This window comes from Artibeus jamaicensis, unplaced genomic scaffold, assembly GCF_021234435.1.
Source record: "Artibeus jamaicensis isolate MK-2021 breed Jamaican fruit bat unplaced genomic scaffold, CSHL_Jam_final contig_475, whole genome shotgun sequence".
Lineage (NCBI taxonomy): Eukaryota > Metazoa > Chordata > Mammalia > Chiroptera > Phyllostomidae > Artibeus > Artibeus jamaicensis.
In genome coordinates, this window is record NW_026521852.1 from 2655816 (window position 1) to 2674954 (window position 19139).

General features: G+C 44.0%; 1 protein-coding gene across 6 annotated transcripts; it reads left to right on the forward strand.

The window, feature by feature from the left end:
* Nucleotides 1-9531: 9531 nt before the first annotated feature.
* RAB29 (RAB29, member RAS oncogene family) lies at nucleotides 9532-16520 on the forward strand. Of its 6 annotated transcripts, none has more exons than XM_053668018.1 (6): nucleotides 9532-9589; nucleotides 9904-10142; nucleotides 12892-12963; nucleotides 13667-13848; nucleotides 14142-14263; nucleotides 14521-16520. In XM_053668018.1, exons 2-6 carry the CDS (start codon nucleotides 10019-10021, stop codon nucleotides 14630-14632), a joined length of 612 nt encoding a protein of 203 aa, XP_053523993.1. In that variant the 5' UTR covers nucleotides 9532-9589; nucleotides 9904-10018; the 3' UTR covers nucleotides 14633-16520. The 6 variants fall into 6 exon arrangements, with proteins under 6 accessions (XP_053523993.1, XP_037011319.2, XP_053523994.1 ...); XM_037155424.2 differs by having other exon boundaries at nucleotides 9557-9572; nucleotides 9899-10142; XM_053668019.1 differs by having other exon boundaries at nucleotides 9562-9589; nucleotides 9899-10142.
* The last annotated feature ends 2619 nt before the right edge of the window (nucleotides 16521-19139 follow it).

Sequence of the window (19139 nt, forward strand, 5' to 3'; positions counted from 1 at the left end):
TCAGACTTTTTTCCCAGCTTTATTGAGGTATAATTGACAAAATTATAAGGTATTTAAAGTGTATAAGGTGATGATTGAATGTACATTGTGAAAGAATTCCCCCATGGAGTTAATTAACACATTCATTACTTTACACATTTGTCTCTACCCCCTGTTTTTTTGGTGAGAGCATTTAAGAAATCGGCATTTTATAACAAGCCTGAGCTCTTGGACTAACTCTTCAAAGCGGCAATATATTATAAGGCTGTTAAGATTTAATGGAAGGAGGACTATTGTATGTTGATTATTGTTTATATGTTTTAGTATACAGTATATTATACTTTTGCATAATAGCCTCATTTACAACTTCAAAAGCATCTCTACTAATCACAAAGTAGATCTCACCATCTTCCGAGGGAGAAACTGAGGCTCAAGAGGAGCTCAGTGTCTTGCCCACGGTCCTGGGTTCACACCCAAGTTTCTCTCAGCCCAGGACCTTCCCACGATGCCTGAAGCTGGGTGGAACTGCTGGCCACGATCCCCCTGTATGCAGAACACAGACACAGTCCTGAAATGGTCAGAACACGGAGCCTGTGTGTTGCCTTAGTCTTGCTCATGAGACACCTTGAATTACTGCAAAATGTTTATTGTCTACAGACGGAGCCAGTATCTTCCGGTGGACATTTAAAAACATGTCTCCCCAATGCCAGCCTATCTCTGCTGATATTTTTGCAACATAATTATAGGCAACACCGGCCAACCCTGAGATCAGCCAGCTGACAGAGTCCTCAAGTTTGTTGTCTCCTTCAGCTAAAATTCAGAAGCGAAATAAAGCACAGTATAGTACTGTTTACTGCATGACACTGTATCATATTACATTAACTAAATATAAGCTTCCAGGAAAATGTGTGGCTTGGAAAATTTTTTTAAATGTTCTAAAAACCCTAAAACTACAAAACAGAAATTGCGAGAAAAAAAAAATGAGAAGAGTTTGTCTAGCTAGAAAAGATTTTTTAAACATAATTTGAAAGACTTTATGGCTATATTCATGTTTAGTTCAGCATGGGTAACTAATACTCTAGCTACTGGTGATATTTTTTTAAGTGAAAAATAATTCCAAATAAGTTTACATGTGTTATATTCAGTGCACGGCATTAATTCCTTCTTTTGAACATATTAGAATAAATTCCTTATCTCTACCATAGTAGAAATTATTTTCTCTTAGCTCCTATCAAAGACAGTTGAACAAGCACATAGGGGACATTGCTGTAAGGGAACTCCAAACTGCAACCTGCCCGGGACACCCATGTTTGTCTGTCCCCCACTGCCACAGACTGTCGCGTGAGTTTCAGTTACATTACCTAATCTGTTGAGTACCTCAAAAATTATTCTGAAATGAGGTATTTGGTATGTAGGAGTTAGAAATCCATGGAAATAGCCCTGCCTGGTGTGGCTCACTGGATTGAGTGCCAGCCTGCGAACCCAAGGGTCTCAGATTCGATTCCCAGTCAGAGCACATGCCTGGGTTGCAGGCCAGGTCCCTGGCTGGGGACATGCAAGAGGCAACCACACATCAATATTTCTTTCCTTCCCTTTCTCCCTCCCTTCCCCTCTCTAAAAAATAAAAGCTTTTAAAAAAATTAGAAATTCATGGAAAGATAAAGTTTTCAGAGAATAAATGACCTACCCCAAGTATCAAATATGAAATATAAACTCAGATCTCCTGATTGCCAGGCCCAAAACCAAACCATCCTTATATACAGGCTCAGGAAAGTAGGAGGGAGATGGCACCATTGCCTGAGAGGAACTACTTGGGGGAACCACTCCCAAAGCAGGGACACAGCTCCTGACCCTCCTTCCCTATGGCCGCCACGCTATGGTGGACAGGACCATGTGTCGTGTGGCCCCCACACGTCTGTGTTCTCCATCTCTTGCTTTGCTTAGCATCTAAGTTATCTTTTTCCTGTATCAGGGTCAACACTGGCAGCCTGAACCCTCTGGGACACCACAGAGCCTTGTAAGAATTCCGCTCCAACCAGACGCGGCTGCCAGGCTGCCTTCTCCAAACAAAGCAGGTTTTTTTGTTTTTTTGGTGTTTTGTTTTACCTCAATAAATAAGAATCTGGCTGATATCCCCTTTTGGAAGGAGGAAATTCTGAGAACACACTAAGAATGCTATACTCAGGTTCTCAGAAGTCTCTCTGCTGTCTTCATGCAGTTTAATTTTAAAAATAATAACAAAATGCCCTGGCTGGTGTGGCTCAGGAAATCGAACACTGGCCTGTGAACTGGTGGGTTGCTGGTTCGATTCCCAATCAGGGCACCTGCCTGGGCTGTGGGCCAGGTCCATGGTTAGGTACATTCCAGAGACAACCAATTGATGTTTCTCTCCCTTCCTTTCTCTCTCCCTTCCCCTCTCTCTAAAATAAATAAATTAAAAAATAAATAAAGACAACGATCAAGTACAAGCTTTAGAGGTAGACAGACATAGATTTGAATCCCACCTCTCTGAGCTGGTGGCCATTATTAGCCTCTTCTGACCCCCAGTGGTCCCATCTGCAGAGTGGGACAATAATGCCTTCACAATGGGGCTGTGGGACATGCAAAAGATTTAAAAAATGTAAGCTTTATTATTATTGTTATTGTTATATAATGTTGATTGAATTGGTAGTGGTAGCAAAATGAGGAGAGAAATACTCAGAATTTACAATTTGGGATGATATGAAGGAACTAGTGGATGAATAAATGAATGGACCTGGACAAGCCTTGGATTCTACTCATCGGTGACAAGGGCGCGGCCAAAGGTGGACAAAGCTGTGCAGTGAGGAAGGCCAGCGGCTTCATAGGTAGGTCTCCTTTGGGTGAGTGTCCTGTGACTCGGAGCCGGCCTCCTCCATTTGGACCCACAAATTCACAGAGGCCTGCGCATGAGCCCAGACGGCAAGTGGGCCCAACAGACGTGGCGGCCTGACCAGCACACCCACTTCCCGGAAGCAGCTGCACAAGAAGGCAGATGCTCAGAAGGTGCCTGGAGTGTTTGCAATTCTAACAGAGATGTTAGTTCTATAACTTGAAAACAGAATGGCATCAGGCCCTGTTAGTCGGCTGCATGAGTCTCCTTGTTTCCCTGTAAGACTCTGGACTCTGTTTGGACTCGGTGTGGCCGCGTTCTCTCAGCAGCTCCTGTCTTTGCTGCCGACCAGCTTCCCTTCAGATCCACACGTTCCTTCTTAGATATGGTTGTACATTCACCCAGTCCAGTCTGGTGCCTGGGCACCTCTTGCTAATGCTGATTTAGAGTTGAGCTTAAGAAGGCTGGGAAGACGATGGTGTTTCTAGTTCTTGGGGGATGAGGGTGTCGGGGGTGACTAAGATGGCCTATAGATACAATAATCTTTGCCATTCTCTCCTCTTACAAAGTTCGAAAGATACGGGAAAGCAGAACAGAATCATCTGTGTTGAATGGGAACACCTTCATTTTACAGGTGGGACTTCCCCAGTGCCACACTGACAGTGGGACCACGCCGTTTTTTGTACCGCAATTTCCCCTCTCGCTTCCACCCTTTTCCTTCTTCTTTCCCTGCTCCTTATTTGGGGTGGAAAGAAGGTGTATCCATGGAAGAAGGCAAATGTGGCAACAAAAGCTGGAAAAACTAGAGTTTGATGTTTCTCCTAGGTAATCACAGGCTCAGAGCGAGCCCCCAACTCCTAGGCAGGGCCCACAGAGAAGTGATCCGCCAGCTGCTCGGCCAGCCCTGTCTCTGCAGAGCTTTTCCCAGGGCATGTTCTACTGAGCCTTCCGGCTGAATGCTCAGCTGGGTCACAGCATCCCACCAAACTGCCTCCTGTGCCCAACACAATCACTGGGAAGCTGAGATTATTTCAGTGAGCCTGGAGTTTGGGGCTGATGGCTATAGCCCTCAGCCTCACCCTTCTCCGGGGTCATCCTGCTCCATGCTGCCCGGCCACTTGCTGTGTCACTTCAGTGTCCATTTGACGTTACAAAGCACCTTTCTGCTCTGTGGGCAGACAGTGCTGGAGGCTCTGGAGATCTCATACAAGCTCTTTCTCCTCCATTTGAAGTCAAGCTCCCAAGTTCTTAGGACATTGCTGGTGCTGGGTCACTCCTTTAGCAAGTATTTACTGAATTCATGCTGGAGGCATCACCCACCACCACCATAAATTAGCGACGTAATAAGATATACACCGCATCCTCTACAAAAGGCTCTTGCCAGAATCCCATTTCGAGAAAACGATCAGATAATCCAGAGTGCGGGACTTTCTTCAAGACAACCAGCCTGGACTCATCTATTATCTGCACTGCCCAGTATGGTAGCCACTAGCCACACGTGGCATCGAGCACTTGAAATGTGGCCAGCGTGACTGATGAGCTTATTTTTTAATTGATTTAATTTTAATTACCTCATTTTTCAGACTATAAGATGCACCCCCCAAATTTGGGAGGAATAATGATTGTTAATACTGCTGTTGAGTTCTGTTTACATTTACATTGGTGAAATATTATGTTATTAAATATTGTACCACATTTTTTGCTTCAAAAAAATTTTTTTAATTTTCCTCTAAAACCTAAGTGTGTCTTATGGTCCAAAAAAATATAGTAATTGAAATAACCACACATGGCTACTAGACACAGCACAGTTTTGATTTAAAAAGACTGACAAATAAAACAACCAAACATAATGCATGAAACTGTGTATTCTGGATGGCTGTGAAAGAAATACTCTGAGGGCTATAGATGTAAATGTAAACTGTTTCTGATATTATTGAGCTAATGCTAATTTTCTTAGACATGATCATGGTACTTTGGTTTTGTAGAAGAACTTCAGGGTTAGGCGCTGTTGCTGAAGTATTTAGTGTGATGCACCTTCAAACTGTCTACCACACACAAAGACAAAGCAGACGCGGCAAAGTGCTAGTCTTCGGGAATCCAGACGAAGGACACACTGATATGCATTGTACTCTTCTTTTATCTTTTCTATGGGTTTGAGCTTTTTTTAAATGAAGAGTAAGAAGTAAAAAGGAGAGGCAGAACCTATAGGAATTGTGACCATAACAAAGTAAGGCTGACCACTTCTGCCAGCTTCCCAAAAATGGTGTTCCGATCACATATATGCCAGTCGGTTGTTTGGCACCCTGAGTGTGCTTTCCCTCTCTTGTATTAAACTCTCTCTGGGAAACTGCAACTTACTATCGAAGAAATACACCCCACCCCGACCAAAGGAATGGTGGGACTAGGGGAGGAACTAGGAACTTGCTAATCTTCCCTCTTAAATCTTCACTCCTCACCTTTCTGATTAGGGAAGCTTTTAGTAGTTCCTCTCACAGACACTGGGCCAAATTTTTGTATTTGAAGTCTTTGTTTACTTTGCAATATGCTGGTTGCTTATAAATTAAATAATTATAAATTGTTACATAGTTGACATAGTTAACCAACCATAATTCAAACAGATTGTAAAGGCTACATAATCACTCAGGGCTGCAATAATAAAGGAACTGTTTATAAATTAGGTCAGGGCTTAAGGCAGCATTTTTCAAAGTGGAAACTGATCTAGGAAGTACCTGAGTATTGAGAAAAAAGGCAGATTCCTGTGGACCCTCCCCAGGCCCTACAGAATCAGAATGTCCACATTTAATTAGAGTCCTTAAGAACTTCAACTGTGGTAAAATACTGGTTAAAAAACAAAGCCTGAAAGGTTTTCTGGTAGGTGAAGCACCCTAGGCAAAGACACCAAGTGAAAAATGAAATTGGTCTTTTAAAGAGTACAAAGAATCTGACCTGTTAGAGGGTAGAAGAGTCTGTTTGAGATAAGATGAGATAAAGTTGGTTAGGCAGGGTGGGGCCAGTGCCTGGAAAACTCGGGACACCAGCTCAGGGAGGTTGGCCAGTTTGGGGATAGTTGGTAGAGAATGAAGGAACAAACAATGATGTTTTAGGAAAACCATCCTGGCCAGTTGCGTAGGATGAATGGAAGGCAGGAGAAATTAGAATCCCGGAGACCGAGAAGCAGGTCATCGAAGATGATCCAGGTGTGAGATAATGGAAGCGGCACTGGATATGAAGCAGAAAGAATGGGTGGGAGAATTGTTTATGAAGGAAGAATCAGTAGGATGTGGTGACTGGCTTTTTTAAAGGGAGGGGGTTATACAGGCCTATGTGTAAAAGGAAATATTAATAACTCAATTTTCTTTTTGCAGTACCAAAAAACACTAGTAACATGAAAAAGTTGGCTAAAGATTTAACAGACTTCTTCAAAGAAGGCATACGAGTAGCCAACAAGTATATGAAAAAATATTCAGCATCACTAATCATCAGAGAAATACAAATCAAATCCACAATGAGATACCACTTCACACCTGTCAGGATGGCTATTATGGAAAAACCAAAAGACAACAACTGTTGGGGAGGATGTGGAGAAGTTGGCACCCTTGCACACTGTTGACAGGAATGCAAAATGATGTTACTGTAACAGGGTGCAGCCAAGAGGGGGCCCCAAACAGGGATTTGTAAGAGAGTCCCGAAGAGCTTGGAGATGATTGGCTCCACACCACAGGGCCACACCCACCTGGAAAGCTGGCGGCTGTGGCCAGTTGTGGGAGGAGCTGGAAATGGGGCTGCAGAGGAAGATTGGTGCTGGGATTTAAAGGGAGGGATGGCAGCCATTTGACAGCTCTCTTTTGGGGACCATGCGTTTGTTTAGGACCACTAGGCTTTGGTGTCTTGACTGGGACCACGCGGCTTTCAAAGCGCTTCCTTTTGCCATGTGGAGGGTGCCTGGAGGACTGTGTGTATTTGTGGAGAACTTTAGTTTGTATTATTTCAAATAAATAATAAATTCCTTTCCTTTTCACTAATCTCTGATATTAAGAGATATCTTCCCTCAGGCAGCAGGCAAAACAAACCCAATAGGTGGAAAGGAACCCCCAGAGAAAAGGGGGGTCTTGTATATCGTTCAGCACCCCCTGCCCTGGTCTGTTCTGTAACATCACCATTATGGAAAATGGTATGGAGGTTCCTCAAAAAATTAGAAATAGAACTACCTTATGATCCAGCAATCCCACTTCTGGGTATTTATCCAAGAAAATTGAAATCAGATCTTGAAGAGACATAATTCCTAATTCAGCACTATTTACAATGGCCAATATATGAAAACAACCTAAATGTCCATCAACAGATAGATAAAGAAAAGTAGTATATGCATGCATGGACTATTACTCAGCCTTTAAAAAGAAAAAATTATGTAACAAGAAGCAACATGGATGAAACTTACAGACATTATGCTACATGAAACAACCAAGTCACAGAAAGACAACTACTGCATGATTCCACTTAGATAAGGTATCTAAAACAGTCAAATTTATAGAATCAAAAAAATGGAATAGTGGTTGTTAAGAGCTGGGGGAGGGAGCCTTGGCTGGTGTGGCTCAGTGGATTGAGCGCCAGCCTGTGAACCAAAGGATGGCTGGTACATTTCCAGTCAGGGCACATGCCTGGATTGCAGGCCAGATCCTCAGTTGGGGGCACGTGAGAGGCAACCACACATTGATGTTTCTCTCCCTCTCTTTTTCCCATACTTCCACTCCATCTAAAAATAAATAAATAAAATATATTTTTTAAAAAGAGCTGGGGGAGGAAAAAATAGGGAGTTACTAATCAAGGTACACAAGTTTCAATTAAGCAAGATGAATAATTCTAGAGATCTTTTGTGAAGACTTATACCTGTATTGCACACTTTAAAATTTGTTTAAAGTGGCCCTGGCTAGTGGAACTCAGTGGACTGAGTGTCAGCCTGCAAACTGAAGGGACGCTGGTTCAATTCCCAGTCAGGGCACATGCCTGGGCGGCAGGCCAGGTCCCTAGTGGGGGGCAGGTGAGAGCCAACCACACACTGGTGTTTCTCTCCCTTTCTTTCTCTCTCCCCTTCCCCTTTCTCTAAAAATAACTAAATAAAACCTTTTTTAAAAAAGTTGTTAAAAGTGTAGATCTAATGTTAAGAATTCCTCCTACAATAAAAAATCTTTTAAAAAAATGCGTGAGGTCTAAAACCTGAGTGGAGGGAAGATATAATGCAGACAGTGACAGGAACAGGGAAGCTGAGGAAAGGAGCGGCTTTCGTGGTGATGTAGTGGGAGGGAAGCTGTGGCAGGACTTCCACGCAGATGTACCTTTACGGCAGTTGAACACAATCGATTGGCGATAAATACATAAATAAAGTCGAGACTCAGGCAGACATTTGGGGCCAATGGCAATTTACTAAATAAAGAGTTTGAAGGACGATCAGCTCAGGGACCTAAGGAAATGTTCGTTTATGAGACGATAGGATGGGAAGAAACCATGAAGGTGGAAAGGTGATTATCAGAAAAAGAGCAAACGAGGAAGAACAGTGTCACAGGAGCAATGCGAGAAACAAACTCCAGGGAGCGGTCAACTACATCAAAGCCAGTGGGAAGTAAGCAAAGACCATCGGAAAGACATCTGAGATGTCCTGGAACGTGAGTAGCCCAGCCTGACCTCTCCTGCCTGCATAACAAACATTTTGGGCTAAATAAGCTGTGGACCATGCTGACGTTTATTCCTTATGGAATGTTTGAGTGGTAGCCTCTCTGTCAGGAAATCTGGGCAGGGCTGTTTTCCCTGGGCCCTGCTGCTTCCCCTTCCATTCTGGAGAAATGCACATGCAACAGGGCTTATTCTGCTCGCCTTGAAGCTCATTATCCCCTTACCTCTTACCTAAATGACAGGCAGGTCAAAAGAATTACTGGTTGAAAAATCAAAATTATTTGTAAAACTATAGTGTAATTATTATTCACGAGCGACGGAAGCCACAAATGGAGGAGGACTTTCAACGTCCTCCAAATTACCTTCTAGCTCAAATGATATATGAGCAGTGTAGCTGAACTGGGGATGTGGAAGTGAGAATGAGGAACTCTTATTTTCTGTCTATCTTTATTGCTGTGGCTAGCATAATCATTATTAACGTTTACTAATGTTAATAACTAACATTAACAGCATGATATTTTGTAAGGGTCAATCTCTTGATCAAGTGTCCCTGAACTTGATTGATGCGATACTGGGGTCATGGAGGAAATGTAAGAGTTGGCTTCTATCATGTTCACAAGATCCTGGGTTTGTGTAACTACTTGAAAGAATAGGAAACGGACTTCACTTGGAGCATGAGTGATGAGGCTTGATCTTATATTAGTGGAATAATTTAGGGAATCTATGGAATAATTTTTAATCTTAGCTCCATAAAAACCTTTAAATATAATAAGAAACCTATCCAGGGACAGCCAGGCACCTGAAATCATGTGGAACTAATCTCTCTTAAGAATCTTTTCTATCCCAAAATTATTTTAAAATAAGATTCCGAAAGGCTGAATGAGTTCGAAAGCCTTGAAACTTTGTGTAAATTTTTAAAAGCAAACTGCATAAACTACATTTCCCAGGAGGTCCTAGCGGGCAGTCTCCGCACTTGACTGGTTCTCTTCACCGAGAGGTAAACTGGGAAATGTAGTTATCTAAGCAACTTTGCACGTGACCCGTGCGGAGTGGGGAGAGAGACTGCGCCGGCCGGGTAGGGGTAGCGAGGGCGTGAGTTGCTCCTTCCTCCGAGATTGGTTTGTTCAGGGGAGGGAGGGCCCCCATCTTCTGCCAAACCCGGGAAATAACCTGGCCAAGTTTAGTCGCTCGCTGGGGCCGCTCCGGGAAGGTCCCGGCGGGTGATACACTGCCAAGCCTCCTTCCGTTTCCCGGCAAGTCCGGCCGGGTGGAGAGAAGGTGCAAACAGCTGGGGGCTCGGAGCTCGCGCCCTGCGCCCGGTGCCCCACCCAGGCTGCGGCCACGCCGGGAGGAAGCACGTAAAGGTCGAGTGCCAAGTTTCCCTTTTTGCTTTCTTGTCAGAGCAGCCCCAACAGGCGGTGGGCGGAATGCCGAACTTCAGTTTGAAGGGGGTCAGGAGCTAAAGGGGTTAAAACCGACGCCCCCACTTCCCGCCTCCCTCAGACGTCCACCCAGCTGGCCATGGGCAGCCGCGACCACCTGTTCAAAGTGCTGGTGGTGGGGGACGCCGCAGTGGGCAAGACGTCCTTGGTGCAAAGATACTCTCAGGACAGCTTCAGCAAACACTACAAGTCCACGGTGGGAGGTGAGACGTCGCGGCGGGCAGGGGTGGACTCGAGATGTGGACTCTAGTGGGGAGGTAGCTGGGGATCTGTTGTCGTTGGGTCTTTGCTCGGTGCCTGGGATCCTAGAGAGGCTAACTGCGGATATGTGATTTACGCGCCTCTTTTGGGTTTCCTCAGTTAGGATTTCCTAGCCTGAGCTGATTGCCCGAGAAGAGACCGAGCGGAGATGTGAAGATGAAGTGTAGGGAAGGGAGGAGGAGAAAATGAACAGTTGCCGCCCTCCGTGAGGGAACTCGGAGCTCAGGTCTCTTCCTGCAGGCAGCATCCCCAGACGGTCTTGGGCAAATCTCAGACCAGCAGAGGCAGCTGAGACCCCGTGGAGGGCCTGGTGAAGAAGTGGCAGCCGGGGCTGCTGCCCTTCGTCTCACGAAGTTCCAGGCAGTTGCAGGCAGCAGGAAGGCATTTAACCTGGCCTAGCTTTGTTTGTGGGATGTCTGTGTGGGAAAGCCTGTAGGCCACACAATTGGATGCCTCTCAGGGCTGATGAGCTGGGTGTTTATTGCCCACTGATTGCTTAAATAAGGGCAACCTAGGAATGCTTCAAGATTGTGATATACACTACGTCTTTGACCTATTTCCCACCCCTTTTTCTCTTCAACTGGTTTAGAGAGGAAGGAAGGAAGGAAGGAAGGAAGGAAGGAAGGAAGGAAGGAAGGAAGGAAGGAAGGAAGCCAGCAAGCACCTTAAGAGTTCATTTATTTCTTTACAGGTGTGATCCTTCGGACTCTTTTTTCAGGAGTTGGAAATGCCCTTTTGTTAAGTAGAAGGTGCTTAGCTGGGCAGAGTTGGTGAAGGGAGAGAGTAACCAACATCTTGCTCCAATGTAAATTTTGAAAATGTGTGCTGGTATTCATCACAAAATTTTAACAAGTTAACAAACATTTACATTGCAATTAAAACATCCTTCGTAAGGACATCTAGCAAGCCCTGGTTGGTATAGCTCAGTGACTTGAGCATGGGCCTGTGAACCAACCAAAGGGTTGCCTGTTTGATTCCCAGTTGGGGCATGTGCCTGGGTTGCTGGCTGAGTCTCTCGTAAGTGGCTCGAGAAAGGCAGTCACATATTGATGTTCTCTTCCCTCTCTTTCCCTTCCCCTCTCTAAAATAAATAAGTAAAATCTTTAAAAAAGAAAAGAAACATCCAGCAGAATTTAAAGTTTAAAGTTTCAAACCACTCTGCCCCCCAACTCCTAAATGATATGAGGGTCCATATTTCATGGATTTGGTTTTAAAATGTCCCGCTAATTAGTTTTTACCAATTGTTCTAGTTTTCCTTTAGTAAAGAATATACGTGCCCTGGCTGGTGTGACTCAGTGGATTGAATACAGGCCTGATAACTAAGGCATTGCATTTCAATTCCCAGCCAAGGCACATGCCTGGATTTCGGGCCAGTTCCCAGCGGGGAACACACAAGAGGCAACCATACACTGATATTTCTCTCCCTCTCTCCTTCCCTCTCCCTGTAAAGATAAATGAATAAAATCTAAAAAAAACAAGAATATATGTGATTCTGGCTAATTTTTTTCAGTATTTATTCTAAATTCTCCCTAGCTCTTATTTCTGTCACAGTTGTGGAAGAATATATTTCCAAACCTCAGAAATGATCCTGTTTCTCTCCTTATCAAAAAGCTTTCTCCCGCTGGCATACTCATTGAGCCTTAACTCGTGGGGTCTCAGCATCTGCATGTGTTGCAGTGCATGTATTCCAGCACAACTTTTTTACTTTATTTTTCTTTGCCTGAGAACATTTTGTCATTGCTTTTAGAGAGAGAGAAAGGCAAGGAGAGAGAGAGAGAGGAAAAGAGACATTGATGTGGGAGAAGAACACTGAGAGATTGCCTTCTCCATTCCCAACTGGGAATTGAACCCATGCCCTTTGGGTCTGTGGTCTACTGGACAACACCCCAACCAATGGAGCCAGCACAATTCTTAAGCATCATCTGTACCGTGTCTTCTTTCTGAGAATCCTTTGGGATCTTTTCACTTTATCGAATTCCTGCCCAAAATAATCTCTGTGCTTTATGGAGGGTGTAGAATTCCCCCAAGGGTGCGTTTTTATCATAATACAATTGTATTACGAGCCAAGAGTCAAATTGAATGTGGAAGAGTCAAAAGACACCACACTTCCCTTTAGAAGGGATTTCCCCCTTTCAGGACCCCATCATTCCTTCCCCCGAGAAAACCCCTGAGTCTCCCAGATTACAAGGGTGTTCAACCTGTCGGTGTCTCCAGGCCGCACTGGAAAGAGAAGTGTTGTCTTGGACCCTGCATTAAATGCACAAACACTAACAAAAACTGATGAGCAAAAAAAAAGATTTTAAGTAAATTTACGATTTCGTGTTGGGCCCCATTCATAGCCATCTGGGCTGCGTGCAGCCCTCTAGGGTCGGATACCCCTGGCTGTGATTAGGGATTGTTTTCATAATTACCTCCACCATCCTGTCTCCAGCCTTGGGGAGAAGTAGTATCAAATAAATTGGTTTGACAAGAGAGCAAGAGTAAAAAACTCCCTTCTGAGAGTGAGTGTAAATGAGCTGTCCTATACTTCATACCTGAGTGTGGGCTCAGCTCAGTGAGGGCTTAAAAATTAAATGAATAAATAAATAGGAGTTGTGTATCCCTAGTGCTGTAACGGCATATTTGATCTAAAGTTTTTCTGGGTTGTTTAAAGGTAAATTTTATTCAACATATTTATGCATATATTTTCAGTGGACTTCGCTCTGAAGGTTCTCCAGTGGTCTGACTCAGAGATGGTGAGGCTCCAGCTGTGGGATATTGCAGGTACGCTGCAGAGACTGAATAGGAACAAGGGGTGAAATTTCGGTTTAACCAGCCAGCTCCCAGAGAAAAACATGGAGCAGTAAAACCAGAAGTTGTATTCCTGAAGCTGGAAAGGTCAGTGGAGCTGCTCTGAGGATGCATGAGCTGAATAGACATAGAACTTTTGTAGGTGTTTTCTGCAGACGTCTTGTCCTAAATAAACAAATGGAAAGCAGTATCTGTGGAGGTGGAGGGCCGGGCCAGGTGGCGGACTGTCCAGGCTGTGGGTGGATGCTCCTGCCTACAGCAGCAGAAGTGTGCGTTTTCCAGGTTTTCGGCGACCCTTGGTGAGAAACCAGTTACCCAGAAAATAGAGACAATAATAATAACTAACCCTTATTATGTGTCAAGCACTTTTCTAAACATTTTAGGTTCACTGGCTCATTATTCCTTACAACGACCCTATGATAAAGCTACTTCTTCTGTCCCTACTTTACAGATGGGAAATAATTAGCCATTGAAAGCTCAACTTGTCCAAAGTCACATAAATAGTAAGTGACAGAGCAGGGATTTAGACTTGGAGAATCTGCGCACAGCATCCGGACTCAAGTGCCATGCACGGTGTCTTCTGTCCCGCAGCGAAGGCAGAAAGGGCAGGGTGTTAGAAGGGGCTTTGGGACTGGTTCCCAGGATCACCCCCTAGAGAACGGCCCTCTCCTTCCAGGACAGGAGCGCTTCACGTCCATGACACGACTATACTACCGGGATGCCTCTGCCTGTGTTATTATGTTTGATGTTACCAATGCCACTACCTTCAGCAACAGCCAGAAATGGAAACAGGACCTGGACAGCAAGCTCACGCTGCCCAATGGGAAGCCTGTGCCCTGCCTGCTCTTGGCCAACAAGGTACTCGGTCAATCTAGGAAAATGGCCACTGGCCGCAGTCTTTGGTGGGAGAGCAAGCTGTGTAAAATGCTCTTTGGGTCTGGACATCCAATTTCCCTTCACAAGCTGGCAAAATCCTCTCTGCCTCCTTTCAAAGGATGTTGAGACTTTCTTGGGGAAGAATGTTGAATGTAGATTTTAGATGCTGCTGTCCTTAGCCACTAGTGGAAAGGTTTTAAATCCACAGGTATCTGAGCTGTATTCCTATTCCCAGAAAGTTTATGGTGTTGCTTTTTATTTACTGTCCTTGCCAGTGTGATCTGTCCCCTTGGGCAGTTAGCCGAGACCAGGTTGACCGGTTCAGTAAGGAGAACGGTTTCATAGGATGGACAGAAACATCGGTCAAGGAGAACAAAAATATTAATGAGGCCATGAGGTGAGTAGCTCATGGGCACACAGATGTGCCCATCTCCCACTGCAGCCCGTTGGACCTTCTCTTCTTGTTTCTGAGCAAATAAGAACAGACTGGAATACCAGCTTCCGAAGGCCAGGGATGCTGCCCTCTCTCTTCAGTAACTGGGGACAAACTTTGTGGCTTTCCTGAAATGGCATTTGGTGTTAAGACAGACAATATCTGCTGTTTCTGCCTTTCCTCAGTATAGCTTTTCAGACTTATTTTTATTTGTTTTTCAGAGTCCTCATCGAAAAGATGATGAGCAATTTCAGAGAAGATGTGTCTTTGTCCACCCAAGGGGACTATATCAACCTACAAACCAAACCCTCCTCCAGTTGGGGCTGCTGCTAGGAGTGTTCTGCATGCTTTGCCTCCCAGTTCTAACCCCTTCCCTTTGGTTGCCCACTCAGCAATTTAATTAAGTACATTTGAACTGTCTCCTGCTGACTGGCCAGTAAGAAGGGCTATCATCACCAAGAAGTGACACCGGAGGCCCAGGTGCATTTCTGCATCTCCCTCAACTTGGTTCTCACTTGCTGCTGGCTTACATGGCCCAGGTAGTGCCTCTTGTACAAGGTCATCTCGTCACTCAGTTTGTGATCTGGGGCTTTGTGGGAAGGATTAGAAATCAGTATCTGTGTCTTAAGAATCATAATTATCAGCTGCCTTTGAGCTTATATTTCCATGTGATGTATGTTGAGATAGCAATCTGATATGACTTCAGATTGAGAGGAAAATGAAATCAAGGGTCATTTCCCAAATTCCTTGCAGGTCAGGCTTTCAGATTCTGTCTTGGAATTTGAATTTACTGTAACTATCTGATTTTGAGATGCAGAAGGAGTGGAACTGGATGTCTTTGAGTTTTGGGCTACTTGGAAGTGACTCAGAAGTCACTGTATTTTTTAAACTTCTGAAGTCATAATTACCATGTTTTTTGGACCATAAGATGCACCTAGGTTTTAGAGGAGGAATATAGGGAAAAAATTTTTGAAGCAAAATATGTAAAATATTTAATAACAATATTTCACCAATATAAATGTAAACAGAACTCAACAGCAACATTAACAACTATTATTCCTCCCAAATTTGGGGCGGGCAGGGAAGGGGGCATGCGTCTTATAGTCCAAAAATACGGTAGCTTTCTCTTGTCACTTACTCTGGCCAGGTGACTCAGTTGTTTGGAGAATCGTCCTATGTACACACACACACACACACACAAAATGTTGTAGGTTCAATCCCTGGTCGGGGCACATACCTAGGACCTAGGATGCAGGTTTGAGCACTAGTTGGGCACATATGGGAGGCAACCAGTCGATCTCCCTCTCTCCAAATCAATAAACATATCCTCAGGTGAGGGCAAAAAAAGAATAGTCAAGCTTTTCACTATTTTGTATGATGAGAGATTTTCTTTCCACAGAGAAATTACTTCTCACATCAGGGTCTAATTGTCCCCGTAGTGTAGGGTAGGGGCAGGGTTTGCAGGTTCCTGGGTTGATGTCCTGATGCATAACACTGCCAGTGGAGCCGGTTGCCTGTTTCTTGCAGCTCTGAGGTTGCGAATGGAAGAAGAGGGAGAGGTTTACTAGAACAAAACCCTGTGGGGCAACTTGCGTAGGAGCAGTCTGGGTGACTAGCACTTAACAGCCAGAGGAAATGAATGTTATGTACAGACTTTTGTCTGGGGATGGGAGTAGGTAGAAAATCATTAGCTAATTTAACTGCTAAATCAGCTAGGGTTTTAAGATTTCTGGGCCCAGCCTCAAACTTACTGAATGAACATTTCTGGGGGTGAAGCCTTGGAATTTGCTATTTTTCCAAGTTTCCCAGGTGACTTTGATCAGTCTGGTCTGAAAGCAAACCAAGCTGGAGAACTTGGTACCAAGTTGCAGAGACCCAGGCCTTTCCTGTTAGTTCTCCAGGTGATTCTGATGCACACCAGACTTTAAAAACCACTGTCTTAAGGGAGAGATTAGAAGCCAAATATCAGAAAAAGAATGAGAGCCAAGCCTTCAGTAGTTTGTTTATTTTTGTTTGTTTTTAATGCCAATTATTATAACTTCTGCACAACTTTTGAGACCTCGAAGTTCTCTTTTGTATTACCCTTTTCAGGAAGAATTTTTATTACAACGATTCTGAAGATAATAGTGGATTAACATTCACTTTATATGAGAGGAAAATTGGTTTTTATGCACTGGTACAAACCCCTGAAATATCATAAATAAATGGGAAATAAATCTTGTATTCGTGGTAGTTATTGGCCATTTATGTGAGTTTGTTCAAGTGTTATCCTATGCTGATTGTTGAAGAGTATTGTGGAAGTGGAGACTGTACTTTTAAAAAAAAAACGCCTTCTTTAAAAGTGAAGGCGAATGTTTTTCTGCTTATCTATTAATTTACTAGTAAGTACCAGCTGCCTAGTACCAATTCAGTATTTGATGTAACATCCCAAATACTATTTGGAAATGCTACCACTTAAAAAAAACCTGGACTTCTGCCAAGATGGAGGCATAGGTAGATACGCCGTGCTTTCTCACACAACCAAGTTTAGAGACAACAAAATATTAGCAACAGAAAACACAGCCAGGACACAGAAAATTGGAACTTTTCAGAAGTCTGATAACAATGAATTCTTCAGCCTGACCAGTAAGAGGGACGAAGCCAGCAGTTGGCAGAGCGGGGCTGCACGGGAAAACTCGGTCAGATGGACTCAGGCCCTCGGATCCCAGGCGTGGGGCTGCAAAGGGCGGACCCAGTGAGGGACCAGAGGACCCAGTGAGGGTGCAGGGCAGTGGGTTGACTGGTGGCGCATTCCTGCGCAGATAGACCGGCGAGGGAGTGGGCAGTGAGATGGAACGGGCAGTGAGATGGAACCGAGCAGGCCCCAGCGGCAGGAGGCAGCAGAGAGGGCTACCATTTCCCCGTTCTGACCCCGCCCCCACATACAGCGTCACAACCCAGCGAAATAGCAAAACTTTCAGATTCACAGTTCAAAACACTGGTGATCAGGATGCTCACAGAACTGGTTGATTTTAGTCACAAATTAGAGGAACATATAAAGGCTAAACTAATTGAAATGAAGGGAATTACACAGGAAACCAATAGTGATGAAAAGGAAACTGGGACTCAAATCAAGGGAGTGAACCAGAAGGAAGGAAAAAATGACCAAACAGGAAAATATGAAGAAACAAGAATTCAAAAAAATGAGGAGAGGCTTAGGAACCTCCAGGACATCTTTAAACACTCCAACATCCGAATTATAGGGGTACCAGAAGGGGGAAAGGAACAGCCACCAGTAGAAAACGTATTTGAACAAATAATAAAGGAGAATTTCCCCAATCTGGCAAAGGCAATAGACTTCCAGGAAATCCAGGAAGCTCAGAGAGTCCCAAAGAAGTTGGACTCAAGAAGAAACACACCAAGGCACATCATCATTACATTAGCCAAAATTAAAATGAAGGAGAGAATCCTAGAAGCAGCAAGAAATAAGGGGACAGTCCCCTACAAAGAAGTTCCCATCAGACTGTTAGCTGATTTCTCAAAAGAGACGTTACAGGCAAGAAGGGGCTGGAAAGAAGTATTCCAAGTCATGAAAACCAAAGACCTACAACCAAGATTGCTCTATCCAGCAAAGCTTTCATTTCGAATGGAAGGACAGATAAAGTGCTTCTCAGATAAGATCAAATTCAAGGAGTTCATCATCACCAAGCCCTTATTATATGAAATGTTAAAGAGACTTACCTAAGATAAAGAAGATAAAAAATATGAACAGTGAAAGGACAGCAAACTCACAGTTGTTAACAACCACACCTAAAACAAAAGCAAACTAAGAGGACAGGTAGATCAGGAGTGAACCATAGAAATGAAGATCACGTGGAGGGTTAGCAACAGGGGAGTGGGAGGAGGAGAAGGGGGGAGAAGGTACAGAGAATAAGTAGCATAGACGGTAGGTAGAAAATAGATAGGGGGAGGGCAAGAATAGTAGGGGAAATATAGAATCTGAAGAATTTGAGACATGTCATAAATGGAGGGGAATGGTGGAGGTGTGCAGGGTGGAGGGGAATGAAGGGGGGAATGGAACAACTGTAATGGCATAATCAATAAAATAAAAAATTTTTAAAAACCTGAATATGCTACACGGACAATAACAATGGGGGGGTAGAAATAGGATGGGGGTGGGGAGGAGGGGGGGAAAGGCAGAAAACTACTCGAACAATAAAAAAATGTTTAAAAATTTTGAATATTTTTCCCATTTTCTGACTCAAGATATATCTACCTTTTCAAGCATTGCTAGTAGCTGGCCTGCGAGCCCTTCTGGATCTTGTCTCCCAATTGGTGAAAATTATAGGCCTGAAAATAATAAAAGAAGAAATCGAAATATAACTAAGTCCTCTCTATGTCCATACCCATAGAGAAAAGGGAAAATAAGGAAGAAGAAAATATTTACATCATTCAAAATGTGATGATACTAAAACAATTAGATCCTGTCACTTGGATGCTACCTCTTAGGTAAAATTATTTGGAACATGGAGACTGGTGTAACCCTTCCCTAGGGAAGTTTCTGTATTTGAGACAAGATGCCCCCCAACCACTCAGCTGGTCTGTGGCCCAAAGAAAACCAGCATTCGCTGCAGAATATTCTTCGAGACAGAAGGAAGGGCTGAAACAGCTGTAGGGTGCAGCAGCTGCCGCGGCTTCTACCCTGAACAGAAAAGCCACGTGACCAAACAAGCAGGGAAAAGAGACAAAGGTCAAGGAAGGCCCTTCAGCAGTAACTGATGGTTTGCTCTTTTGTTATAATGAGCCCAAATTACTCCAAGATGATTTTCCTAATTCACTTTCCCTAGCTCTTGCTAAAGCG